General features: G+C 39.8%; 2 protein-coding genes across 2 annotated transcripts; both read right to left on the bottom strand.

Annotated features, from left to right (window-relative positions):
* Positions 1-75: 75 nt before the first annotated feature.
* rpl11 (ribosomal protein L11) lies at positions 76-4813 on the bottom strand. Its single transcript, XM_084919514.1, has 6 exons — positions 4714-4813; positions 3961-4111; positions 2958-3064; positions 2528-2659; positions 1069-1179; positions 76-157 (listed from the first exon to the last, which is right to left on the bottom strand). Exons 1-6 carry the CDS (start codon positions 4717-4719, stop codon positions 128-130), a joined length of 537 nt encoding a protein of 178 aa, XP_084775640.1. The 5' UTR covers positions 4720-4813; the 3' UTR covers positions 76-127.
* An 884-nt stretch (positions 4814-5697) lies between these two features.
* Positions 5698-16502, bottom strand: LOC146363350 (cyclic GMP-AMP synthase). The gene is made up of 9 exons (XM_084920142.1): positions 16110-16502; positions 13546-13668; positions 13253-13452; positions 12698-12926; positions 11571-11701; positions 10456-10600; positions 9038-9137; positions 8517-8639; positions 5698-6846 (listed from the first exon to the last, which is right to left on the bottom strand). The coding sequence occupies exons 2-9, from the start codon at positions 13649-13651 to the stop codon at positions 6444-6446; spliced, it is 1437 nt and encodes a 478-aa protein (XP_084776268.1). The 5' UTR covers positions 13652-13668; positions 16110-16502; the 3' UTR covers positions 5698-6443.
* Positions 16503-18207: the final 1705 nt, after the last annotated feature.

Below are 18207 nucleotides of genomic sequence, written 5' to 3'. Positions count from 1 at the left end.
TTTCTGCATGTCAGTTTTTTTTCCCTCCCACAACCAATTAAAAGATCTGAAAAATAAAAAACACGAGACAAAAACTTATTTTTTCCATTTTATTACTTTGTTACAAACAAGATCAAAAGGTGGTCCTTTACTTGCCGGGGAGGATGATGCCATCGTACTGAAAGAGAGGAGACGAGAATGGGAGGTTACACATGAAGGAATTTGAATTTTCAGAAGAACCGTTTCACCCAAAAAGGACGTGAATTTTTAAAAAGCTGCAAAACTTTTAAAAATAGTTTAATTACCCTTTTCAATAATTCTAAATAATAATACAATCAGCCTCCTCTGATTCAAAGGAGCTACTTTTCAGCAAATTATCCACCAAATCTAATGATACATGTTCAGCATTTAACTTGATTTAGAAGTTCAACAAATATCAGGGTTTCCCCTTCAAAATAAAGGTTTAACATTTGGTCAGACTGGGAGCTTTGAAAGGTCGATGACACTCAAACTGAGTCAAACATCCTGTTCCTCCTCTTTGTCGCTTTTAAAGGAGCGTTTTCTAAATTTCTTTCTTTCGAAACTGTTTAAAAACTTCCAAAATTAACGTCAGCTATTAAAAAAATGTAAAGCACCTGCTATGACCAAATCAACCCAACCTTCACTCATGCAGGTCACTAACAGCACATTCTCGTTCTTAACAGTGGTCTTATAAAAAGGCCAAGCCTCTACAGCACAGATGTCGAACTCCAGGCCTCGAGGGCCGGTGTCCTGCAGGTTCTAGATGTGTCCTTGATCCACCACAGCTGATTTAAATGGCTAAATGACCTCCTCAACATGTCTTGAAGTTCTCCAGGAGCCTGGTAATGAACTAATCATTTGTTTCAGGTGTGTTGACCCAGGGTGTTAACTAAAACCTGCAGGACACCGGCCCTCGAGGCCTGGAGTTCGACACCCCTGCTCTACAGGAAATGAGCAGCACACCCAGTGGGAAACTCTGCCCCCTGGTGGTGAAAGTGTTGCCCTACAGAGGGTAATTCTTCCATAAAGGACACGTAATCTGGCAGCAATCAGGATCTGTGTACTCACTTTCTGCTGGAACCAGCGCATGGACTCCTCTTTGCGGATGCGGTGCTTGAAACCGATGCGGCCCCTTTTCCGCTTCTTGTCGGCGATGCTGAAGCCGGGTCTGCCCAGAACCTGAACGCAACAAACAGGAGAGAGCGCTTCAGAAAAGGCTCCGAGCAGCATGGATGCGCGTCTGTGAAGCCAAAGCTTTGACCTCAGTACAGCCCCCAAAACAGTTTTCAAAACTTGATTCGCTTATAAAATAAAAACAATCATTTAATACTTATGAATGTTACAAAAACATTAGCAAATACTGGCTGCACAGTGCACGACTTCAATAGGAGAAAGTAAACTCCATTAAAGCGGAGCCTAACTTTTTATCTCCTGCTTCAGTTAAAGACGATCAGCTTTGTGTGTGATTTTTAAATCAGACGTCACATCCGAGTTAACAGCATGCAGCTGTGAGTGGGTTTATAATGACAGTCTATGCAGCTGCACCGCACTTCACATTCAGCTGTCACCACATTAAAATTAAACTAGGCTGAAAGGACGTCTCGTTTTGTTAAAAATCAACTTTCTCTTCGTGTCTTTGCTCACCTCCTCTGGTGGGAGGTCTAAAGCTCAATTTAAACTAATGCGTTCTGTGTAGAGAGTACGATGAAGTCTACACTATTTCCAGCACTTATATTTGTGTGACTGCGCTGTTTTATACTCTATATATAAATTCATACTGAAGTCCTGTCGATTTCCTGATTTTCAAAAGAATCGCCTTCCTCAGTCAGTTTCCTGGTATTTTTGGAAAATTGGATTTACATTAAAAGTACTAAGAAAAGAAAAGAAAAAAAAAAGCTGAAAATCTGCGTATCACAGCCCTGAAGACTTTAATTCTCATTTATTTTATTATACAGCAAAACCTGTCAAGCTGTATGCTATTTTTTCCTGCTAATTTTTTTTTTAGGTTTCGGTTTTAAAAGGTAAAGAACTTTTGTTCCCCCTCACTGATTTAATTTAGTCAAGCTTAAAATAGTTTTTGTGGTTATAAAATGAGCAAAATAAAAAAATAAAAAATAAAATGAAAGGACAACATCAGAACAAAGTCTTTGCTGAAACACAGGCAGCTCTGTGCCTCACTGCAAAGGCCACACTACAATGATGGCATCAAATACACTGACATGAATATAAAACACTGCTTAGGTTTAGTAAACATAAGCACTTGACACAAACCTACTGCAGGAAGCTGCTCCGAGGATTAAACAAGTCAAATAAATCCCCATTACATCGTATTTATTATGATTTATTGTCTTAATGTCATCTAAGACCATAAAACCCTCAAAAACCTTCAATGACAGGTCCAAACAACATCAAGCACCCACACACGAACAATCAAAGCAAAAGGAGACAAGTAGCCGTTACTGACCCACCAAGTCCAACCATAAGCGCTACAATTATCTACTCTTAAAGGCATTTGAGTCTTCCTCACCACATAGAAGTCCAGACCGTAGATGCCGATGCTGGGGTCGTACTTGATGCCCAGATCGATGTGCTCCTGGATGCCGAAGCCAAAGTTTCCGGTGTCGGAGAAGTTGTTCTTTCTCAACTCGTACTCACGCACCTGGAAGCAGCAGAGGAGAACCGATTTACAGCAACAGCACAAGAAAATTCCCCCAAAACACGACAGCAAATCTGAATATTCACGTCAATTTGAATAACTCTACATTAATACAAATTTTTTTCGTGAAGAACGATGAATATTTTATTCAAACGTTTTCTATGATTTTAAGTTTTACTCAAATTTTAAACACCACAATATAAAACCTTAACATTTATCAGTCTGGGTAAGCGACACCAAGGGTTGGAAAGTGGAAAAAGATCACATGGATGCAGGTAAAACATGACATGGAGACACCGACCTTGAGTCCCTTCTCCAGGATCTCCTCTGCTTTGGCTCCACGGACGGTGCAGTGGACAGCAATCTTTTCATTTCTGCGAATACCGAAGGATCTCACAGTGTAGCGGGCTGCAGGAGGAGGAAACAAAAACAACCTTTAAGTCCCCATAACGGCACGAAGCGGAGTGAAATATTTCCAAAATGCAGTCCATTCCTCCTCAAGGAGGTACACATTTAAGATTAGACACATAGCAAGGGGCTACAGGCAGTAGTTTAAAAAGTTGAGCTACTACTGGCCCATCAAACACAAGGCATCGGGATGTGTGCCGCGGTTACTCATAACCTCTGTTCACCTGCTTACATTTGACTTTAGGATTTGAAAAAGTCTGGTGATCATTTTTGTTTTTTAAAAGTAAAATAGACTTTTCAAATAAGTTTTCTTGACTTTAAGAAACAGGCTTAAACCCAACCGAGAACAGAAACATAACCTGGAGCCGTTACCACAGATTTGCTGGCTTGTTGCCCTCACTCATCAGCACCAGTTGCAGAAGTCAGTTAAGTGAATTATGCATATTTTATTACAGTATAACTAATAACTAAGACTAAACCACAGCTAGAAAGTGAAAACTTTGTTTTTCTATGCAGGAGGACCCGACTAGAACCTGCAACAGGCGACAATATCACTAATGTACTGGTTTGCCAAAAGAGGACTACAGTCACCATCTCCTGTCAGGAGGTATGCAAGTCCAAGAGAGGCCATTGGCAATGAGTGAGTTTTCAAAGTAAAATACAAATAATGACAACGCTACAGTCTTCAATACTCACAACAACAAGGCCTCAGAGACCGTTTCATCCCAATAGCTTAGATTCTGTTTGGTCTTACCCTCACCTGTCCATATGGCACTCTTGTGTTGTATATTTGTACTGTCCTTTATCACATACACAGGGACTTTACCTTTGAACCTGGTTGTACTGTGTAACAGTGACAAAGTTGTGTTTTTTGCTAAAGTGAGACAGACACCTACCCTTGGAGAAGACGGGGGTCTGCCCCGTGAGCTGCTCCAGCACCTTGGCAGCTCTGGTCAGTCTGTCTCCGCTCTCTCCCACGCAGATGTTCAAGCAGAGCTTGCGAATGCGGACCTCTCGCATGGGGTTCTCCTTCTTCTCACCCTGGTCCTGAAATGGAACAACACAAAAATATAAAACATGACAAAACCACCATCATCCAAAGTCCTCACACCATCTTAGCTGCTCCTGTTCCACTAACAAACCAGCCTAACTCGAGCTTCAGTTTATTCCTTCAGTCTCTAAAGTCCTGTCAATGATCTGATCTACTTCAGCCTTGATCAACACATGCCGGCCGGAGAACATGTCCGTACATATCCCCGCTGCTAATGCTACTGTTAGCACTGACACAAGAATCATACACGTCCTGACTTTTGACAACCCTGTTAAACTACCTAAAAATACCTCGATTAAATAAAGACACGCTCAAAAAGCGGCCTGAACGTCTCTGCAATCTGAGCTTTAATAGCGGAAGCACACAGGTTCACAGAGTCTGTTAGCGGCTAGCTGGTTAGCATTACTCGCTTTCCTACTTTTAATCACTTTTCTCCAACTTTTATGTACAAATACGACCCCAGTGTGATCAACCACAGTGAGGTCTATGGCTCTGTTCACGGATCAGGCATCAGGATGAGCCTGCTGCTCCGATGACTGCAGATTTTAACCGTAACTTCACATTTCATCGCCACAGTACGACGTGAGACGATACTCACCGCCATGTTGGATCACTAAAAGAGGGCGTTTCGTTTCCGGCGACGTATATTTATAATCGTGGGTTCACCAAAACGCGGCTTGAGGAAACATCGATGGGGAGAGCCAAGGTTCCGTGTAACGTAAAATATTAATAACAGCTAAAAACATTAACAACAACAACAACAAAATAAATAAAGTTAAAAATATATCATAAAGTTAAAATGACAATAGAGCTAAAATATTAGACGTCATAAAAGAAAGTTTTTAACTTTTTTCTTTTGAAGGTAAAATCAGCAGTTTTGACTGATAAATTAACACACAGTGCTTTTTTGCCGTTTCCCACTATAATTTAAGCAATGCTTCAAAATTCAACATAACTGCACTAATAGGCAGGAGGAGGCATTTATGCTGGCTGCCAGGTGCTTCAAGTTTATTGAAAGATGCTCATGTGTATTTCTTCTGTATCACTATTAACTACTATGTCTCTTCAATCTATTTCCTTTAGGGGTTACCAAAGCAGATCATCAGCCTCCATCTCACCCTGCCTCTAACATCCTCTTCTGTCACACTAACCCTCTCCACCACCTTCCTCGCTGCATCCACGAACCTCCCCTTCCTCTTTCCTTCCTGCCTGGCAGCTCCATATTCAACATCTTCTGTCCAGTATATCCACTATCCTTCCTCTGCACATGTCCAGACCATATCAGCCTCGCTTCTCTAACCGCTCAACCTGAGCTGTCTTGCTGATGCACTAACCCAGCGAAATATTAACATCTTCTAATCCGTGCCTTCCTGCTCGGCCTCCTGTCTTTTTTTAGAGCCACCCTTTCCAAGCAAACACTAGCAGGTCTCACTACCATCCTGTAAATATCTGTTTACAGGATTAATTCATTAAATATATGTTAATTAAATATATTTTTGTCTTCAGAGTTTTTACCAGACAAAACAATTTCAAGACGAAGCAAGCCTTCCTCATTTCTTTTATAATTATTTGTGAAAGCAAGACAATTTAATTAAAAAATTACAATAATTATCATCCAATGTATTATCTTTTCTATATATTGCTATTTAATTAAGCAATAATTACACCTAATGGAAAAGCTGTTGGATGAGTTTCCCTTTGTGATCTATTAATATTTTTGTTTATGAAGCTGAGTCATATTACACTTAATTTTTTTCAAAAACACAACATTTAAAATGGTGAATTGAGCCACATGCACACAAAAAACTCAAACTAAATTTTTTGTATTTTATTATTATTATTATTTTCCTTTATTACACTTTAAATACCTTTCTATAAAATACATTTATTAATTTTGTTTTTTTAGGTTGCAAGGCAGTCACATTAAATCCGATTTTCACAAAAACACAATATTCCAAAAAGATTTAAAATTCTACATAGAAAAAGTGAGGGAACGGGAAATAATAATAATAATAATAATAATAATAATAATAATAATAATAATAATAATAATGTGAACACAACCTAACCTTTAATGACATCAGTGAACTATTTCATGGATCGAAAGGCTGCCATGGAATAGCTCTACGCATGCACTATAGGTCCACCTGGAAGTTTAATGCTAATATTAAGTAAAGAAAATATCAGGATGTAAAATGGTTTTTTTTTAGAACTACTTCATAACATCAAACAATCTACAATGACGTTCATTTGATTTCACTTGAAATGTCTAAATCAGTTTTTGGTCACAGGGTTTCACTTAATCAGCATCATACTTCACATTTCTCATTACTTGAACAGGATATAGAAGGCATAACCCACCACGACAGCAAATGCTACACCCAGTTTATTCATCAGTGCTATGTCCACAGAGTGAACCAGTACGAAGGACCTTTCCTCAAACGTCTCATTGCAGGTTTCATCTAAATCAGAGGTGGGTATCAGAGGTGGCATCAGAGGTGGCACCAGAGCTGGAGGCTTCAGAAGGGGCAGGCCCTCCCTCCTCTGCTCCTTCAGGGCATTGATGAGGAAAGCCAGAGCTTTACGAGAGAAGGAGGACGGCGAGAAGAGGTTGCAGTCGGGAGCAAAGAAGTGAGGGAGGTTGCCTCTGCTCGCATAGTCCTCCAGCGCCTGGACAAGATACAGGAAGCAGACAGGAAGGCGCTGAGGGTTCCATTTGGCATCGTCATACCTGAAAGACAGAATGCAGGGAGGAAAACATAAGAGAAATCACGTATGTAAATTAAGAGTCATATCAATTTGTGGGCAGATTACAGGTCACTCATTCTTATCATTATAGTTAGTAATAAGCATAAATATACGTTGTTATATTTACTTGTAATAGTTTGCAGAGCTTTAAATAGGAAATGTTTTGCTTGTTATTCAACTGAAAGGAAACGATTGTGCTAATCTTTACATATTTTTTATTCTTGGAGTCTAATAGGGTAGCTTTGGACCCTGAGCCACGATTAATTCCCCACATGCAACAATTTTGTCTTTTATTTTGTTTTTCACAACAAAACCAGGGACCAAGCTGAACTTTAGTTAAATAAAGATCAGTCCACTAGCATCAAATACTCTACTTATGTTCCCTAAAAAAAAAACAACAAATAAAAATGTTATTATTGTATTCAACTTCTTTCCATTATTGGCATGTATGTCTGCAACCCACTGGCAGTGGCTTCGTGTGCCACTAGAAGGGCCACTGCACAGTTTGGGAACCACTGCATTAGACCTTCTTTTGATTGGCCGTCCCTTACTAACAGAAGATTTGAACAGGAGGTGGGTGGAGCTTCTCACAGCTGGGAACATAATCTGTTGCAGATGCTGATTTTGTGCCTCAACAATGACTTGTGCAAGAAAATATGCATTAGCAAATTCATTTAGGAATTCATTTTGTAGTTCTTTAATTTATTTAGAGATTAGTAAATTCATTTATGTTTGAACAATTCAATTTCAAACAAGGTTGAGATATCTATCTATCTATCTATCTATCTATCTATCTATCTATCTATCTATCTATCTGTCTATCTATCTATCTATATATATATTAGGGGTGCAACGATACTCCTATCGATATTGAACCTTGATACAGTGCTTTCGGTTCGGTATGCATATGTATGAACAATACAAAACTTTTCATTTATTTTATCAACTTTTCTTCTGACGATGCTGTCTGTGTTGAGAGCTCAGTGGATCTGCGTTCGACTACTCCGCCTAGGCTGCACTGTCGAGCGCAGATGGACAAAAGTAAAACAGTATGTCGGATGTGCCACGCAATGCTCAATTACATGGGTGGGAACTACTGCGTTAGCGCAGTTTGCTCGTTAACGTGTCGACGCCGTCCAGCCCCACACACGGGGCGATCCGCGGTAGCTCGTTAACGGAGATTTGCCGTGTTGTGGCGTTAACGTCATGTCAGATTAACGCTGACAGCACTAGTGGGAACACAACAAATATGACTGCACATTTACTCCGACATCATCCTAGTGCAAAGACATTTGCAGGAATTTAAAAACTGTACGTTTGAGTTAAAATATATATTTATAATTTTAATAAATGACAAATTAAAAAAGCATGAACATTTTTTTGTATGGAAAAAATATCGAACCGTGACACCAAAGTATCGAACCGAACCGTGAATTTTGTGTATCGTTGCACCCCTAATATATATATATATAAGAACAAAAGGGAAAACATAACAGCAAGTGAGTTGGAAGCTAGTTTTACCACCAGTACATCACATTTCTTTTTTACATGAATTTATCACCCACACATACGTCAGGAGAAATCAGGACTTCAAGCCAACCATCGTTATCTGTACCTTAAGCCTACCCCTGTAACGAGAGTTTTGAGGAATACCTGGTGGACAGGGTGTGCAGGAAGGTGGTCTTCCCATGGTACGAACAGAGGCCATCCAGCTCTTCGGGAAAACGTTGTTTTAGACCCTCAATCAGAGATTTGAGGAGCATTAAGCACTGCTTTCTGCAAACAAAAAAACAAAAAAAAAAACATATGGCAGAAAGGCACAATCCAAAAGTTTAAAATCTGTGACATTTGTCATCCACTTCATTAACCGATTAGACAGTCTAGGCTCACAGGGAGGCTGAAGCTGATCCCAGCTCTACATTACTCAGTTATTTGTTCATTATCTTATTGAAAATGCTCTACAAACATAATAAGTGTAGCTCTAAAACAGAACTGCATAGGATGGCACAAGATCTGTAATTGCACTTATGTCATTTTCCACAGCGACATCATCAATTCTGAATACTGTGGTCAAACCAATTAAATCTATCAATTAAGATTCTGTCTAAATGACAGTGCTTTACTCCGGCCTGTGATTCCAAGATGATCAGATCTTGTGTGAGAAGATGTCTCACCGGCAGCATTTGGTGCCATGACTCTCACAGCAGGTTTTCTTGTTGCCATGAGACGTGATGATTTTCTTCTCAATGTGAGAGAAAGAGATCCTCCAGCTCTCTGATGAGGGAAGGCAAAACATAATATCACCACGTATTCGGACAGCACACAACAAAACCGAGCACTGTCTATTGTGCAATAAAGCTTCAGAGATTCAAAACCTATCTATGACCTGTCATAGTTTGTCTTATTTTATATTTTGTCTTTGCTCTTAGTTGTTGTTATTATTTTGGATTTTGTTCATGGTGTCATACCTGTACACTGAAGATGGATCAAAATGTATTGATTGTTTTTCCCCAGTACTCAAACTTCGATATCTCTGAAACCATTCACGCGATTTGGACTGTTTTAAATATTATTATGTCTTGTCCATGAGAAGATGTAAATAAAACAGTCGTCTACCTGCAAAACTGGGATTTCTACACATATACAAACCTGCTGTCACAAATTGGACATCCAAATATTTTAGTGACTTCAAGCATCCGTCATTTTGTTAACATGAGCTCCACCCCTGAGAGTCACTGAAGCATAGCACCAGATATTTTCCCTAAAACACTGAAGGACCTAGCTCAAGAAGCTTCCAACATAATGGGAATCTTTAAAGCTGATGCTGGAAAAACACTGAGAAACACCCCGACCTTTATTCTAAACAAAACATTTGTATCATCTTACAGAAAAATAATAATTTTTTAAACTTTCTGGCTGTTGTTGAAGTGAATCTATGAGGTCTTTCCTTATTTTCTGTCATATAGCTACCGTTAGCTGAACTGTCCAGTTAAGTCAGAGGTGTCGAACTCCAGGCCTCGAGGGCCGGTGTCCTGCAGGTTCTAGATATCACCCTGGGTACACACACTCAAATCAAATGATTAGTTCATTACCAGGCCTCTGGAGAACTTGAAGACATGTTGAGGAGGTAATTTAGCTATTTAAATCAGCTGTGATGGATCAAGAATCCATCTAAAACCTGCAGGACACCGGCCCTCGAGGGCTGGAATTTGACACCTGTGAGTTAAGCAGTTAAAAAAATGAAAGGATGAATGGTGGATAATACTTTTTTCAGTCACTGTTTCACCTTATGTTAAATACGGACAAGGTTTCATAATGATAAGTCAGAGTATGTATCACTATATCACCATGAGCCAAACGCTCAGGCTGTTATGCTGGAGGTTTCTTCCTGTTAAAAGGGAGTTTTTCTTTCCCACTGTCGTTGAAGATCTTGCTCATAGGGGGTCATGTGATTGTTCTGGTTTTCTCTATATAACTAAAACTGAATTGAACTGAAATGAATGTGCTTTGCATTGCCAGTCTTTTTTAAAACAAACCACACAGAAACGCCTCTCTGAGTTTGGCGTCTGGAGAGGAGTCAGCTTTCTCTCACCTTTGGCGTCCTCGCCGAGGTTTCGTCCTTTCTGCCTCTTTGGTACAAAATAACACGGCAAACTTCGGATGTCTTGAAGAGCTTTCTTTCCCAGCCAGTTGGATACATCCGGGCCATTACGAACCGCAGCCGGCCAACTTTGAACCTACAAACAGACACAAGGAGGAACATTACCTCGCAGCAGGTGAAAAATGCTGCTGATGTTAACACAGTTAACTCTTTTGCCACGTGTCATGTAACTGTCCCGGTTCACTGTTTAATATTTATTTTTTGGTGGGTTTCAATGGCATCCTGATGTTGTTATTCCTCTGTCAAGCTTTTTTTGGGATGCCTGTTTTGTTTTGCCCTTTGGAAGATGTCATTGTTAGATTTCCAAGTGATTCTTTCCCTTCAAAATTAGTTTTGTGACCTTTGTGTAGTGGGAAAAAAATGTAGGTGCATACTGGGGGCTATGTTTATTATTGTAATCCATTTTGAGGTGTGTTATGTGCCGTTGCTGTCTGGTAAGGAGTAAATATTCCTGTAGTTTTTCCTTGTGGTAACTAAACTGATTTCTTTGAAGCTTATCTGCTCCCAGAATAAACCTGTATGGATTTTTTTCCCTTGCAAGTGAATAAACACCATAAACTCACTGCTCTGTGTCTCACTTTATAAGCAAACTTTAAAACTGACACTAGTCAAAAAAACAAGCCTCAAACTGTCAAACCAAAAAAGTTACAAGTGCACAAGACAGGTTTGACAAAAGACTTAAAAATTATACGTTACTGAGAGGGAAACATTAGAAACACAAGACTGGGAGAGCCCAGTGTTTCCAGAGCCCTTAAAGTACAGACAATACATGCAGATGTGTGGTTTTATTTTGCCAATAGTTTCCGGCGTCACTTTAAAGGGGTATGAGTAATTTTGAGGGGAGGAGAAAGAAGCCAGTGATGATTTCTCTTATGTCCAAGTTAAACAAACTGAGCATTGTTACAAAAGTGCTGAAGGTGAATCATGCACCATTCAGACAAAACTACAGGTCATCCAGGCTTCATACCTTTAATTATGATTTTGAGCAGCACACATAAAGCGGCCAGTAATCTTATTTATGACCACAGAGCAGATTCAGTGATTACCTCGAGCGCAGGAACCACGTCCACGGAGATCAGCTCCTCGCTGTTCTTGTCAGTTTTGAAGAGAGACAAAGTGACAGCCGGAGAGTGCACGCGCTTCCTGTTCACTTCCCAGCGATAGCATTCATCGGGCACTGAAAACAGGCACAGGTTAAATGTTAAAAACTCTGTTTTTGTTTGTGTAATGATCCCACTCTGAAGAGTGCACATTAAGAGGCCGGTACCACTGTGATTAAAATGCATCTGAACATGTTGGGCTTCATTTCTCAACACTTGTGGTTCAGTAACATCAGAGTTTACTGACTACTCGTTATAAAATTGTTATTCACTGCAGATATTTTGGGAATAAAGAATAAAAAAACTCTCAATTATTTCTAATCTCACTTTATTAATCTAGTGATGGAGACTCGGGGTTGGTGTTGATGAACCTTTTTGTTAACGAACATCAAAATCAAAACTGCAAAGCTAACTGAAACGATAGTGCATACTTACAAAATCAGCAAAAATAACAACTTTAGTCTCTTTTTGTTTATTTGGTTCAGTTTGACTGTAGAGAGTTTGATTGGATATGCACATAAACTCTGGGATAGTTTTGTCTGTGCAGTGCTTGCACTGTTACATTCTTGTGCTGTTAATGATAAAACCACAGTTTTGCTGCTGTGCATCTAAACTGAACTAAAATGAAAATAATGGAAAACATGACACTATAATAACTCTGATGGGGACTAAGATACAGCTGTGTTTCAAAAATATCAGGATAGTGTTAATTAAAAAATGTCTCTGTAATGCACAAATGAGTTAAGAAGTTCTTTTTTTAGTCTAGGTATTGATTTTAAATGCTCCTAACAAGCATCGAACAACATCATTTCTTGTGCCTGTTTGACTGGCCTTTATTTAGCCTCATAATCGTGAAAACTGGGCTCTGCTTAGTAAAAGTTGATCCAAATTTAGCCCAATATGGTTGTCTGTTTTACATCCCATGAAACCATGATCAGATCCCACCCAATTAAAACCTGTTGACAAGACAACTTTAGGAAATTCTCTAAACAGTTTTGAGCCATAAAAAGGTGGAAAAGCCAGAAGACCAGCAGGAGAAACAGAAGTATAAGATTAGAGGTGAGGCAGAAAACCTTTGTAGGTCTTGAGGAATTTGCGGACCAGGCGATGCATCTCATTCAGGACCTTGCTCGATGAGAGGGTGAGGCTGTTCTCCAGAAGAAAAGCCTTAATGGGTTGTCGAGTGGGCTGGGTGAGATCGAGCCGGTAGAAGAGACCCCCGTCGAGCTTCATCGGGTTGAGGCGTAAGTTTGGGCTGCCTGGAAACGTCAGCATCATGTCAAACTCATCAGGCATGTGGATCTGGGAGCAGAGGATGAATTAAAAGTCAGATCAGATCACATCAATCAGGAGGAGCAGAGCCTGGGAAGGGATGTGCAGTAAGGCTTTCATTATATATTAATCACTAAGGTGCTAAGAGATGTTTTAGAAATTACTGAAGTGATACTCGTGCATCAAGAGTTACTTGATGACGTGATTTGATGTTTTTCAGGCAGTCAGAAGATCAGATGAACAGGTGAACTTAATAAGAACAAAGGCAGGACATACGAATACTTAAAACTGGATTAAAAAACCTTAAACATTAAAATAGTCACGTCTGAATTAAAATTCAGAAGATGTGATCTCACCTTAACTTTCTCAAAGTAGCTGCCGGCGTTGAAGCACTCTGCTGACTTGAATATAGGTTCATTTCTAAGGAATTTCAGCAGATTCTCACGAAAATCGTTGACCACCTCAGCAGCCCAGCGACGGTCTGTCTGCCGGATCTTCAGGTCTTTGGCATTATTTCTGATCCAGGTTTCCAGATCCTCAGCCACCTCCCCCTCCTCTGCAAAGTGACAAAGATAATATTTTTTTAGGCAAAGCAGAGAGGTGAGCGTTAAAGATTCACGTAAAGCCCCCAAAATTATGGCAGTGTCACCTGATTGCTGCTGCTGAATCTTCTCTTTTGGTCTGGCGACAGGCTTTACTCTGTCTCCCACCCGTGCCTCACGTGGGGATCGTTGTTGTTTGTCCTTTAACTCCATAACTCACTTATTTCAACCTTTAACACAGATAAAATAACCTGCTGTTTAATTAAATCTATGAAACGTAAATATGGGAGATGTAAAAAAAAATATTAGAAACACACCACTGACTTTGCCCATTCTAAAATCTGCAAATTTTCTGCAACCTATCCAACCTTTAACCTTTAACCACTGCTCTCTTCATTTATTTCTTCGTGTTATCATTGATTCATTTTGATCTTCTGACAATTTTATTTTTTTGGAGCTGACAGTAACACTTTAAACGCTTTACCTGTAGCAGCTGCTAACCGCTGCTACACTTGTTTTTCCCCACAACAACATATGAGACAAATTCAGGACCAAATATCTGTCAGAACAGAAAAAGTAACATGAAGCTTTTTATTAACTCACTCGTTTCAAATTGTAAATCTTAATTACACAATAGTAAATTACATGGTTGTGTTTTGTTTTTTTCCTGCAGACCACCTGCACCATCTTAAATGCCCAGCAGGGGGCCACAGCCCACACTTTGGGCATTGCTGATCTAATTGTAGAGGTTTATTAACACGTGGTAAACATTTATACATTTTATATAAATTACAACAGATATCATACAGTTAGATTTTATGTCTTTAATTATTGAAGTTTAGGACTGTGTGTTTCTAAAAAAAAAAGTGTTTGCTTAGTCTTTGCTGGCTTTGATGTATTCCATATGATATTACAGTATGGTAAGGTTGTGTTGTTTTTGCAGCCCTGACCAACATCCTACACTTCAGTCATCCAGCCACACCCTGCACTGCTGCTATCCTGCACATTCACAGCTCCCTTCCACGCTTTGGTTAAACAAACTGACAGGACAGTTGAGCCCTTTGGGCCCAGTTGGTATGAACATGTCAGACTCACTGGAGTCCAGAGTTTGTGTCAGCTGGACTTTCATTAACACCACCTGACTGTAAAAGCTGCACCAAAGTGTTGGTTGAAATCAAGTTACCAATGCTCTGTTCTCATACACTTCATTCATACACACGTCATTCTCTTTCTTATTACCCACTGCAAAAAAGCAGGAATTTCTCATTGTGACAGTGAAAAACTTAACAGATATCAGAAGACTTTCTCCAAACAAAGTACAGCAAAATTCAAACAGAAGCCAGCTGAAATGTAATGTCAGCAGCTCAGCTGTCAGCAGGGAGGAAAACATTTATAATGTACAGGGTGTAAAAAAAACAAAGGGTCATGGCCGGTTTGTTTTAAAGTTTATGAGTAAAAGGAACTTCTAGACTTCTCTGCAGCAATAAATGGATGAGAAAATTGCAAAAGCAGGGAAATATTCAACTCCTGACTAAGATAAAGCCCATAGCCTTGCATAATAAAATAAACTAAGTAAAAGAAAGAAATATTAAACTATACAACTTAAGGTGTTTTTTGTTTTGTTTTGTTTTTTGTCAGGGTGACAATTTATTACAGAAAAGTTTCTCTTTTTTCACTATTTCATTACAGTTTTGCTTTGTTTTGTTTGCTGTGGGTCTGTGGCCATTTATTCAGATTAGAATGAATGAATCAAATGAATCTGATTTTCTGTGAATGAACAGAAAATGTCATCTTTTCAGTTAGAGGACAAACTCAGTCCTTTTTGCTTTTTCTGTAATTTTACGGATTTACATCTCAGGCTGTTCATCAAATTTGATAAAGCATCGTTTGATTAAAGGATGTGTTATTTAATTTATCGTGTACCTTGATTTTCTTTACAGTAAAAAAAGTCAGGTGAAATGTTTTATAGGTTATTGAGCAATACTTTTACTCGTCGGCCACGCTTTGGATCAAACTTGGCTGTATGTGTCTCATGAAATAAAATGAGCTCTATGATAATTTATACTAGTAGATGGTAAATACCCAACATTCAAATAAACAAAATGTAGCAGTGGGCCGGTTAGCGTTATTTCTGTTTATGAACATCACTGCTCCTCCCTATCAGGGCTGTACTAGGTCCCTTTAATATCCCTGCAGGACAGCAGTGTTAAGAAGGAGTTCGTGTAGTTCATGTTTAAGAAAACCTGCTTGCGTAAGTGGATCCAAAGATCCAAAGAAATATGGAGGTAAATTTGACTGAAAAGGGTTGTATATGCGTACAATGTGACCCACGAGCGTAAACTAAGCGTTACACGCGTACAGTGATTTCTGTGTAATGTTTAAGGACTCCTACGCGCGTGCTCCAATCCACACAGAAATACGAAGCGATCCGACCACAGGTATAACACTTTTATAAACGTGTACGTCCAAACCTGAATAAATACTGATCATTTACGCACATTTTGTTAAGTTCGGCTTCACGGATCCCGGATCCGATCATTTTGGCTTTCAAAAACCACAGCTGAGGGGCGAAAGAGCCGCGGCTCTGTGACCTGTGCGCTAAAACACCGAAGCGAGTGATTTGTGATGTGAAAAGAAGCAAATGAAACAATCCGACAGCGGTTTGACTCACCTGAGCAGCGTCCTCTGCAAATGGAGATGAAGCCCTGTTGTGTTTTACTTCCTACTCTAGGATTACTTTCTCTTTCAGTTATCATGAAGCAGAATCTAGGGATAAAGCACTCTTCCTCCTCCTCCTACCTGGGATCCGGTTTTCAGCTTCATCACCCCTGATGGGAAAATGTTGCGCCATGAGCTGGGGTATGTGCTCACACACCTTTTACGTTCAAGTGTGCCCAACAATGAATTCCCACAAAGACACCACTACATCAGGATGCATTTAGGCTCTATGAATCAAGTGTGAGGTTTAATGCTTTACTTGTGTTTTTGTGGGTTTTATCTTTTACCTGCTCGTGTTAGGTCAGGATCACTTAAGTGGAAAGAATGTGTCATACATTCAACCAAACACTGTTCCAAGTAATCTTGCACAATCTGGAAATATCCTCTGATTTTTTTTTGGTTTCATTTTCAAGAAAATGCGAAGGCTGTGTCACCTTTGATTCTACTGCAGAAATAAATGAGGGCATAAATAATCCTTATTCTTGTTCTCTGCACACCAACCCACCCAAGACACTGCCATGGTTTGGCTCATCTCTGATGGAGATGAGAGAGCAGAGAACTTGTCCTGCTGGTGCTCAGAAAACAACCTGAAGCTTATCATGAACTTCAGAAGACACAGACAGGTCCACTCCCCTCTCATTATAAATGGAGAATGGGTGGAATCTGTCTCCACTCGAGGCTTCTGGGCACCCACATTTTTGTCAATCTCACCTGGACCCACAACACCAACGCCCTGGTAAAGAAAGAAAGCCCAAAAGCGGCTAAACTGTGTGCAGTTGGTCTCACAATGTGTTGCTAGCTGAAGGTCCAGCTGCTGTATTTCACAGGGAGAGAAAAGAAAGCGAGTTAACTTCACTCAGAGATGAAGATAAGAAAGACAGGAGAGGAGAGGAAGACGAGAGGTTAGGCGAGGTATAGCTGTGTTATTTAAAGTTACATGGCAATTCTTTACATTTAGTACAGGTTAGTTTGCTGTACTTCGAAAAGTAAAGATGAGGGTGCGACTGGTGCACAGTGGCTGTGGTTCATCGGTCAGAGTTAGGTTACACCCAGTGCAGCAGAGATTCATGTGAATTTTACCTGATGATGCTGAGATTGATTCACTGAATTCCAGCATAAACAGTGTACTGTCAGTGCAGAGGATGGAAATCAGCCAGGACAACTCATGACACATCTGCTGACATCTGTTCAAATTCAGTTGTGTACATCCACAAAGAGTATCAGGTCAGCTGATCACAGCCTGTACATTAGGAATATTTCTCAATAGAAATTGTGAGTTCTGATTCTTTTGCCAACACAGAGCCATCACAACTAATTTTAGGCTTCACCCACCTGCTGAGACTGTACACATTTTCCCGTTTAGAGGCAAACACAAAGCAGGGAACAGAAAATAGAGACATAGTTTTTAGTTTCCTTCATTTTCTTCAGATTCAAGCTGAGTATAATTAGAATAAACGAAAGTTAGACTGAAGTCTGTGTTCCCATTTGCTGATATTATTTTATCATTATGTAATTATAACACAAGGTTCAGTTAGTTTGCACAAAAATAGAAACATCCTACAAAGAGCTACTTTTTATTTCTTACTTTGAGTACATTTCAGAGCCTGTACTTCTTTACTTTTACTTGAGATGAATCAGTACTATAAGTTTTACTGGAGTATTTTTTATGAGTAGCATTTGTACTGCTACTTAAGTACAGAATGTCCGTATTTTTGCTACCCCTGAGAGTAACCCCTGTCACCCCTGGATGCCATTGCCAAATCCTCCTGTGTCTGTAAAACCAGGGCCATCACAGGTGACCCCTTGCACCCCGCCCACCACCTGTTTGACCCGATGCCCTCTGCTCGGCGCTGTATGCCAAATATCCTTTTGGCAAGATACTAAATGGTAGATAGAAAGCACTGAAGCATAGAGCAAAATACTGGTATGAATGGGTGAATGAGGCATGTATGAAGTGTTTGAGTGCTCAGGTAGAGCAGAAAAGTGCATAAAAGAACCAGTCCATTTACCAGTGCTTCCACTGTCTGCAGTCAATAAACACAAAAGAGGCG

Source organism: Perissodus microlepis, chromosome 22 (genome assembly GCF_051167445.1).
Source record: "Perissodus microlepis isolate ML-2025 ecotype Zambia chromosome 22, ASM5116744v1, whole genome shotgun sequence".
In the NCBI taxonomy this organism is placed as follows: Eukaryota; Metazoa; Chordata; class Actinopteri; order Cichliformes; family Cichlidae; genus Perissodus; species Perissodus microlepis.
The sequence above is the reverse complement of the archived record's forward strand: the minus strand, read 5'-3'. Positions and strand labels throughout refer to the sequence as shown.

What these genes read in the sequence shown, in the direction of transcription:
- rpl11 (XM_084919514.1), bottom strand. An exon ending in ACGGTCTGGACTTCTATGTG is followed by an intron (nt 1,180 to 2,527) that starts GTGAGGAAGACT and finishes TGTTGCGTTCAG; the next exon opens with GTTCTGGGCAGACCCGGCTT. An exon ending in TGCGCTGGTTCCAGCAGAAA is followed by an intron (nt 158 to 1,068) that starts GTGAGTACACAG and finishes CCTCTCTTTCAG; the next exon opens with TACGATGGCATCATCCTCCC.
- LOC146363350 (XM_084920142.1), bottom strand. Translation starts at nt 13,651, where the DNA reads ATGGAGTTAAAGGACAAACAACAACGATCCCCACGTGAGGCACGGGTG. An exon ending in GATTCAGCAGCAGCAATCAG is followed by an intron (nt 13,453 to 13,545) that starts GTGACACTGCCA and finishes GTCACTTTGCAG; the next exon opens with AGGAGGGGGAGGTGGCTGAG. An exon ending in CATGGCACCAAATGCTGCCG is followed by an intron (nt 8,640 to 9,037) that starts GTGAGACATCTT and finishes TTTTGTTTGCAG; the next exon opens with AAAGCAGTGCTTAATGCTCC.